The 9,728-nt window shown below is 41.5% G+C and overlaps 1 protein-coding gene across 1 annotated transcript; it reads left to right on the top strand.

Annotated features, from left to right (window-relative positions):
• Positions 1-1,112: 1,112 nt before the first annotated feature.
• LOC123933789 (zinc finger protein 501-like) lies at positions 1,113-7,837 on the top strand. Its single transcript, XM_045993362.1, has 2 exons — positions 1,113-1,232; positions 5,824-7,837. Exons 1-2 carry the CDS (start codon positions 1,133-1,135, stop codon positions 7,032-7,034), a joined length of 1,311 nt encoding a protein of 436 aa, XP_045849318.1. The 5' UTR covers positions 1,113-1,132; the 3' UTR covers positions 7,035-7,837.
• Positions 7,838-9,728: the final 1,891 nt, after the last annotated feature.

Below are 9,728 nucleotides of genomic sequence, written 5' to 3'. Positions count from 1 at the left end.
AGAACCCAGGAATGTCTGATCCTAAGTCCGATGCCTCCTAACCACTGTCTTCTTCTTCTTCTTCTTCTTTTTTTTAAAGATTTATTTATTTATTTTAGAGAGAGAGAAAGAGAGCGTAAGCAGGGGGAAGGGCAGTGGGAGAGGGAGACAGAGAATCTCAAGCACACTTCATGCCAAGTGCCGAGCCCAACGTGGGGCTCGATCTCAAAATCCTGAGATCACGACCTGAGCTGAAACCAAGAGTCAGATGCTTAATCAGCTGTGCCACCCAGGGGCCCTTTTAACCACTGTGTTCTACTGACTGACTTCCTCACAAAGTATTCTCCAGTTAATTATGGTCCACAAAACACACTCCCATGACTGTCGCTAAAACACAGAATGTGAAGAACAGTTGACTATTTTCAGTTTACAACCAGTAAATCCGCTCATTCAGAGCAACCGTAGTTATTAAAAGACGACTAAATAAATCTGAAAGTAATAGTCCTAAGTAGAGAGAAAGAAGAAGCCTCTGTTAGAACAAGATGGCTGTCTCTAGACACTCAGGATATCAAGCGGAATTTCCTTAAAATCGCTGAATATTCCAGGAATCAGTATAAATTATATATTGGAGACTTATCCCATCTACAACAACTAAGTACATTCAGTACTTAACATTTGGTTGTCATTCAGTGGTTAATTTATATTAGACTTATTTAGTAACTATGTAAGAGACAGAAAAATATAGTTAAGAGTATAGCTTTGATGTCAGATCACTATGTTGTACACCTGAAACTAATATATTTTACGTCAGCTATCCTTTGATTAAAAAGAGGTAGCTGTGGAGTCAGACGGCCTGGGTCCACCTCTCAGATCTGGTCCTCACATCTGTAAATATGCTAATAATAGTACGTACTTCATAGAGTTATCATTACAAGAGGTAGTTCAAAGGACTTAGCACATAGAAAATATAAATGTTAGCTGATATTATTTTCCTCAACACAGACTAATACTTAGAAATTTTAGACTATTCCATTAAAATAAAGATTTAACCTTCAGATTAAAACATACCTCCTCTTTTAGAAGGTTCTCTTCCCCAACTCCTACAAGAATGTGCTTGCTCTTCTAGGAACTGGTGACGGTCAAGGATGAAGAAATGGACTTCACTCACGTGGAAGAAGAACAGCTGAATTCTGCCCAAAAGTACATGGGCATGGATATGAAAGTGGAGAATTGTGGGAGCCTGGTATTTTGGGGTAAGGAAGTTATTCTGTAGTGCAAACTGCTTAGTGGGACATAAGCTTCCTCTATAACTAATGGCATCGAAAATGCCATTGCTTTGCTTCAGATCCAGAAAGCATGAATGCCCTAGGAGATCCCTGATCATTCTGGGCTCACCAATGGCTTTTGTCTTTCAGCAAGTAAAAGTTCACTGTCTCCGGTATTGAAAAAGGACAGTTTCATTACATTGGTTTGAAGATTTATAAAGTTATAGTGATCATAACCGTGTGGTTCAAATTAATGGAACAGAACAAATGGTCCAGAAATAGACCTACACATATATGTTCAATTAATTTCTGAAAAAGATGCAGAAATCAATTCAATGCTAAAAGGAGATTCTTTTCAGTAAATGGTACTGGAACAATTGGACATCTATATGCCAAAAGAAAAATCCATACCTCCCACCATACACGTTACTTTCAATGGATCACAGACCTAAGTATAAAACCTAGAGGAACTGTTAAAGACAGTCTTTGCGACCTTTGTAAGGCAAAATTTTATTAGATATGAAATCAAAAGCTCAATCCATGGGCACCTGGGTGGCTCAGTGGGTTAAAGCCTCTGCCTTCAGCTCAGATCATGATCCCAGGGTCCTGGGATGGAGCCCCGCATCGGGCTCTCTGCTCAGCAGGGAATCTGCTTCCCTTCCTCTCTGCTTGCCTCTCTGCCTACTTGTGATCTCTGTGATTTATTATAAATAAATAAATAAATAAAATCTTTAAAAAAAAAAAAAAAGCTCAATCCAATAAAGCCATCTTAGGTTTGCTTTCTTGGAAGGTTTTTAACCTTGAATCCTGGTCCCTTGCTAGAGATAGGCCATTCAGATGATATGTTTCTTCTTGAGTGAGCTCTGGTAATGATTTACCATCTTTCATTCCTGATATTGGTAATCTATATTTTCTCTGTTTTAATTTTATTGGTTTTCTTAAGAGTTTAACAGTTTTATTGGTCTTTTCAAAGAACTGACTTTTGATTTCATTGATTCCTTCTATTGCTTTCTCACTTTTATTCATTGATGCTCTTTTTTTTAAAAAGATTTTATTTATTTATTTGACAGAGAGAGATCACAAGTAGGCAGAGAGGCAAGCAGAGAGAGAGGGAGAGAGAGGAGGAAGCAGGCTCCCTGCTGAGCAGAGAGCCCAATGTGGGACTCGATCCCAGGACTCTGAGATCATGACCTGAGCTGAAGGCAGAGGCTTAACCCACTGAGCCACCCAGGCGCCCCTTCATTGATGCTCTTATCTTTACTATTTCCCCCTTTGCTAACTTTAGGTTTAATTTTCTCTCCTCCCTTTAGTTTCTTAAGGTAGAAGCCTAATCACTGGTATACGATCTTTTTTCTCTTTTAACATGAACATTTAATGCTGTAAATTTCCTTCTAAGGACTGCTTTGGCTGTATTCCACAATTTTGATATGTGGTGTTTTCATTTTTTTTTTAAAGATTTTATTTATTTATTTGACAGACAGAGGTCACAAATAGGCAGAGAGGCAGGCAGAGAGAGAGAGAGAGGAGGAAGCAGGCTCCCTCCTGAGCAGAGAGCCTGATGCAGGGCTTGATCCCAAGACCCTGGGATCATGACCTGAGCCGAAGGCAGAGGCTTTAACCCAGGCGCCCCATGCTGTTTTCATTTCTGTGGTTCAAAATAACTTCTATTTTTACTTGTCACTTCCTCCTTGACTCATAGGTTATTTACAGGTTTCCAAATTTTAGATGATTTTCAATAAAATTTGTTTTCAATTCTGTGGTTTGGTACTGTGTGGTCAGAGATACTTTGTTTGATTTCAGTTCTTTTAAATTTCTGAGATTTGTTGTATTACCCATAATATAGTCTTGATGAATGTTCCATGTGAACTTGAAAATAAATTTAATTAGGTCAAGTTGGTTGAGAGTATTCTGGTCTTCTGTATCCTTACTGGTTTCCTGTCTACTGGCTTCTACTGATTACTGACAGAGAAGCGTTGAATTTTCCGATTATAATTGTGGGATTGTCTATTTCTCCTTTTAGTTTTATCAGTTTTTGCTTAGAGTATTTTGCTTAATGTACCCGAAATTCTTTTGTTAGATGTATACACATGACAAATTATCTTCTTGGTGAATTTTTTAATGTCCCTCTTTAACCTTGGTAGTATTTGTTTGGAGTTTTATTGTATGATAATAATATAGCCACTCTGGGTTCCTGTTTGCATAGTGTATTTTTTCTATTTTAAAAAACCTATTTAACGTAAGTTTCTTGTGGACAGCATATATATTGGATCCATTTTTTAAAATTAATTAATTTATTTGAGAGAGAAAGAGAATGAGCAGGGAGAGGGAGGGAGGGGGAGGGAAAAGCAGGCTCCCTGCTGAACAGGGAGCTCAATACAGGGCTTGATCCCAGGACCCTGGGATCATGACCCAAGCCGAAGGCAGATGCTCAACCAACTGAGCCACCCAGGCGCCCCATCACCAGTTCTTTTACAGAACAAAGGTAAACTGTCAGGAGAAAGAGGATAATTGCGTGAAAGTATGTGATGTAATTGAGGTGCTGTCTCTACATCAGCAATTATCTTATATGAACACATCAAATTACCATGTTGTGTACCTTAAATTTACATGTCAAGTATATTTCAATTTTTCTAAAAAAGCAATGAATACCATGGACTGGATGAGGTCTTTAATGGAGACAATGTTATGGGGGATGGGGAGGGGCAACGAAGGAGAGGTTAGACTGAATACCAAGAAACATCAACATTTAAGAAGAGGAAACAGAGGAAGTCCCAAATAAATAGAGATCAGGAGTAAACTCTTGACAGCTTAGAATCACAGAAGTCAAGAGAGAACACATGTCAATTATATCCGAATGATGCTGGGGAAGGAAAGGGGGGGCGGATGTTGTTAGGAAGGAAGCATGGTCACCACTGTCAAGTGCTTTGAGAGGCCAAGCTAAACAAGGAATGAAAACAATCCACTGGATTTGGGTGACTTATAAATGGTTAGTAACTTTAGTAAGAGCAGTTGCAACTGAGCAGTAGGGAGAGAAGTGAGAACAGGAGCAAGGCTGTGATAAGAAAATGTACGAAACCTTTTTGAGAAATTTGGATATGACAAAAAAATAAGGAAGAAAGAAAGGAGGAAGAAAGGAAGGGAAGAAGGAGAGAAGGCAGGAAAGGAGGGAGCAGTGGTTAGTGGAAACACAAAATCGTATTTAAAGTGTATGGTTAGGGGCGCCTGGGTTGCTCAGTCGGTTGAGCTGCTGCCTTTGGCTCAGGTCATGATCGATCCCAGGGTCCTGGGATGGAGCCTCGCATTGGGCTCTCTGCTCAGCAGGGAGCCTGCTTCCCCCTCTCTCTCTGCCTGCCTCTCTGCCTACTTGTGATCTCTGTCTGTGCAAATAAATAAATAAAATCTTAAAAAAAAATAAAGTGTATGGTTAAAAAAAAAAAGTGTATGGTGAACATGAAAAAAATCTGTGCCTTTAAAAAGGGACTGGAGGGCGCCTGGGTGGCTCAGTGGTTTAGGCCGCTGCCTTCGGCTCAGGTCATGATCTCAGAGTCCTGGGATCGAGTCCCGCATCGGGCTCTCTGCTCGGCAGGGAGCCTGCTTCCCTCTCACCCTCTCTGCCTGCCTCTCTGCCTACTTGTGATCTCTCTCTGTCAAATAAATAAATAAAATCTTTTAAAAAAAATTAAAAAAATAAAAAGGGACTGGAGTGGGGCACCTGGGTGGCTCAGTCAGTGAAGCGTCCAACTCTTAATTTTAGCTCAGATCATGATCTCAGTGTTGTAAGATTAAGCCCTCTCACTGGGCTCCATGCTGGGCATGGAGCCTGCTTTAGATTCTCCCTCTCCCTCTGCCCCTCCGCCCCCTGCCCCCTGCACTCTCTCTCTCTCTCAAGAAAGAAAGAAAAAAAGAAAAAAAGGGGGGACCAGAGGGAACTATTTAAAAAGTCAAAAAGTGATTATTTCCAGGTGATTATTAGAAGTGATTTTTTTTTTGTCTTGTACTTTTTCAAAACTGCCCAATCTCAACTTTTCCTCTTCCCACACTTCCTCAGATATTTTATATCAATGTTTATTCTCATCCCGCCAGGCTCTCCTCCTTCCTGACTTGTCTGCTCGGTTTTCCATTCTCTTAGGTAGACCCTCCTCATCGTCCTCTTCTCGTGTCGTATATTAGCCATTCTCCCATCTCTGTTAGTTTCTGAGACTCCCTCTGCCATTGCCAGGAGGTGCTTTCTTTCTTTCCTTTTTTTTTTAAGATCTTATTTATTTATTTATTTGACAAAGAGAGACACGGTGAGAAAGGGAACACAAACAGGGGGAGTGGGAGAGGGAGAAGCAGGCTTTCTGCGGAGTGGGGAGCTCGATGTGGGGTTCAGATCCCAGGACCCTGAGATCATGACCTGAGCAGAAGGCAGATACTTAACAACTGAGCCACCCAGGTGCCCCAGGAGGTGCTTTCTGAAAACATGCTAAAAACATGTTTAGTAAGTGTCATTTTTATTTTCTTTTCCTCTTGCCAACTCAGTCATTTTTTTTCTTTCAACACAGAGAACACAAATATTTGCACTTTTTGTTTATTTCAGATTCTGAATCTATACCGGAAACTAAAGAATGCTTTCTAAAGCAAGGACTTTATGATGAAATGTCATCTGAAAGAGATCTGATAATGGAGAGACTTAAGAAGGATGCGTCCTGGGACTCCAGACTGATAGAAACCTGGCAACGTGAAGACACATTAGAAAGGCAGCAAGGAAATCAGAAGAAAGACTTAAGGCGAATTCTACTTAAACGCAAGAAAAACCCTGTGGAGGATTGTGGTGAAACTGGTGAGAGTTCAAGCCCAGTTCAACATCACATTTATTCAGTGAAAAAGCCCTGGAAGTGCAATGAATGTGGGAAGGCCTTCAGTTACTGCTCAGCTTTCATCCTCCATCAAAGAATTCATACTGGAGAGAAGCCTTATGTGTGTAATGAGTGTGGAAAGGCCTTCAGTCGGAGCTCATCACTTATTCAGCATCAGAGGATTCACACTGGAGAGAAACCGTATGAGTGTAACGAATGTGGGAAGGCTTTCAGTCATCGGTCAGCCCTCATCCAACATCATATCATTCATACTGGAGAAAAGCCCTATGAGTGCAATGAATGTGGGAAGGCCTTCAACCAAAGCACATACCTTATTCAACATCACAGAATCCATACTGGAGAGAAACCCTATAAATGCAAGGAATGTGGGAAAGCTTTCAATGATACCTCATCCCTTATTAAACATCAAAGGGTTCATACTGGAGAAAAACCCTATGGATGTACAGATTGTGGGAAAGCCTTCAGTGACAGGTCGGGCCTCACTCAACATCAGAGAACTCATACAGGGGAAAAGCCATATGAATGCAGTGAATGTGGGAAAGCCTTCAGTTACTGTTCAGCTCTTATTCAACACCAAGGAACCCATACTGGGGAGAAACCTTACAAATGTCATGAATGTGGGAAAGCCTTCAGTGACCGCTCAGCTCTTGTAAGACATCAGAGAATTCATACTGGAGAGAAACCTTACAAATGCAAAGAATGCAAGAAAGCCTTCAGTCAGAGCTCATCTCTTACAAAGCACGTGAGAACTCATACTGGAGAGAAACCGTATAAATGCAATGATTGTGACAAGGCCTTCAGCCAGAGTTCATCTCTTATTCAACACCAGAAAACCCATATGGGAGAAAAACACTACAAGTGTAAGAAATGTGAGAAAACCTTTAACGTGCGTTCAGCCTTTCATCAACACAAAGAAGTTCATGATGAATAGAATGCAGTAAATTCACGAAATAACTGTGTAGTCTCAGGGCACCCAGGTATCTCAGTGGGTAGAGCAGGCAACTCTTGATCTGTGGGTTGTGAGTTCAAGTCCCATGTTGGGTGAGGTTTTACTTAAAAAAAGGGGGGGGGGGCGGATTAGGTATTTTCTCCTAATTGTGTAGACCTGTTCTAAGTATTACAGGGTATACTACAAAAACATGAGGCTGTGTCATGCAAAAAATAGCTCTCTTCCTTGAAAGGTTATCAGGTAGGGGAAGAGGACAAGAGGTACAGTAACGAATCCCAAAAAGCTGAAGCAGTACAGAGAAATCCTAGAGAAGCACGGGAGGAGGAAGTGTGGTTCAGTCAGAGAAACAGACTCAGAAGCTAAGCATCTGATATCATAGAAAAACGAATCAGAGGAGAAGCCTGACCAGTACTTGAGGCTGATGGCTCTCTAAATAGTAGTTTCAGCCTGGAGCCAAGTGGGGAGGATTAGGATCCCAAAGAGGAAAATCACCATAAAGTTTCTCTAGAGAAATAAAGGGGAAGAAAAATTGAAGCCCAGGAAATGCTCCCTTTCTCTGTCCCCACACTTGCAAACATTTATACTAGTGATTGTTAACCCTGAGTGTACACTGAAATCATCTGAGAAGCTTAAAACACACACACACACACACACACACACACACACACACACACACACACACACACCCACCCACCCCTGGCTTCCAGCCCCAGAGATTCAGATAAAATCCGAACTAGGGGGTAGCCTGGGCATTGGGAATTTAAAAACTCCTTAGGTAGGGGGCGCCTGGGTGGCTCAGTGGGTTAAAGCCTCTGCCTTCCGCTCGGGTCATGATCTCAGGGTCCTGGGATGGAGCCCCGCATTGGGCTCTCTGCTTAGCAAGGAGCCTGCTTCCTCCTCTCTCTCTGCCTGCCTCTCTGCCTACTTGTGATCTCTGCCTGTCAAATAAATAAATAAATAAATAAATATTTAAAAAACAAAACAAAAGAAAAGAAAACAAAACTCCTTAGGTAGTTCCAAGATTAGGAACCACTGAATTAGGCTCTTCCTGTAAAGGGTCAATTCAGAAGGTAGAAGGACTACAGGCAGCTTGAAAGGATAATAACAATCTATATCAGCTCTCCAGAGCTCTTTGTGTCCTTATTTCTGCCTTTTCTTTCTGTTGCTAATTATAAAATGTCCCGTTCCTTCCTTCCCCCCCTTCCTCCTTCCTTTTCTTTCTTTCCTTTCTTCCTTTTTCCTTCCTCCCTCCCTCCCTTTCTTTCTTTCCTGACTTTGGATCATTTCGTTTGGACCTTTAAAAAAAATTTTTTTATAAACTTTTTTTTTTTTTTTTTTTTTTTATAAACTTTTTTTAAATAAAGATTTTATTTATTTATTTGACAGACAGAGATCACAAGTAGGCAGAGAGGTAAGCAGAGAGAGAGGAGGAAGCAGTCTCCCTGAAGTGTAGAGAGCCCGATGCGGGGCTTGATCCAAGGACCCTGGGATCATTACCTGAGCTGAAGGCAGAGGCTTCAACCCACTGAGCCACCCAGGCGCCCCTTGTATGGAGCTTTTTTGTTTTTCTCTGACTTTGTGTGAATTGAGCTTCCTGATACTAACTTCTGCTCTGGATAAAGCTTTCTCAAACACTTCTGCCTATGAGGATCATATATTGTGCTTGCTACCTGTGGTCCAGTGGTGGCAAATTTTAACCTTAAGAAGCAAGAGGAGGGGGTGCCTGGGTGGCTCAATGGGTTAGGCCTCTGCTTTCGGATGAGGTCATGATCCCAGGGTTTGGATTGAGCCCCACATCAGGCTCTCTGCTTGGCGGGGAATCTGCTTCTCCCCCTCTCTCTGCCTACTTGTGATCTCTCTCTCTGTCAAATAAGTAAATAAAATTTAAAAAAAAAAAAAAAAGAAAGAAACAAGAGGAGGACCTCCACACCAGAAATCAGGAGTGGAGATAAGGTGACTAGGAGGGAACCTCAAAGAGTTGAACTTTTTTTTTTTTTTTAAGATTTCATTTATTTCTTTGAGACAGAGAAAGAGAGAGAGAGAGAGAGCACGCAAGCACTAGTGGGGGTAGGAGGAGAGGGAGAGGGAGAAGCAGACTCCTAACTGAGCAGGGAACCCCATGCAGGGCTTGATCCCACCAGGATCATGACCTGAGTCAAAGGCAAACACTCAATCGATTGAGCCACCAGGTGGCCCCAAAGACTTAAAACTTTTGACTCCAACTGTATTGTTGGTATCTTAAGAATTTCCCGAAGTTATAATAAAATTTAGTTGTTCGCACAAATTAATACTGAACTTCAAGGCATGTAGGTGGGAGGAAAGGTCAATTTAAAAAGTTTCTACGTTTAGTATGACAAAGAATAATAATGCTAAGGAGATTTTTTTAAAAAGATTTTATTTATTCATTTGACAGGCAGAGATCACAAGTAGGCAGAGAGGCCAGCAGAGAGAGAGTGGGGGGAAGCAGGCTCCCCACTGAGCAGAGAGCCCGGATGCGGGACTCGATCCCAGGACCCTGAGATCATGACCTGAGCCGAAGGCAGAGGCTTTAACCCACTGAGCCACCCAGGTGCCCCAATGCTAAGGAGATTATGAGAAATTACAGATGACTTAAAAAAAAAAAAGAAATTACAGATGATACTGTAATCCCTATAGAATATCCATTCAATGATAATG

Source organism: Meles meles, chromosome 21 (genome assembly GCF_922984935.1).
Source record: "Meles meles chromosome 21, mMelMel3.1 paternal haplotype, whole genome shotgun sequence".
Classification (NCBI taxonomy): Eukaryota; Metazoa; Chordata; class Mammalia; order Carnivora; family Mustelidae; genus Meles; species Meles meles.
Note: the sequence above shows the minus strand (reverse complement) of the source record. Positions and strands in the feature narration are given on the sequence as shown.

Coding starts and splice junctions, on each gene's coding strand:
- LOC123933789 (XM_045993362.1), top strand. CDS start 1,133: ATGGACTTCACTCACGTGGAAGAAGAACAGCTGAATTCTGCCCAAAAG. Junction 1,233..5,823: donor TGGGAGCCTGGTATTTTGGG/GTAAGGAAGTTA, acceptor TGTTTATTTCAG/ATTCTGAATCTATACCGGAA.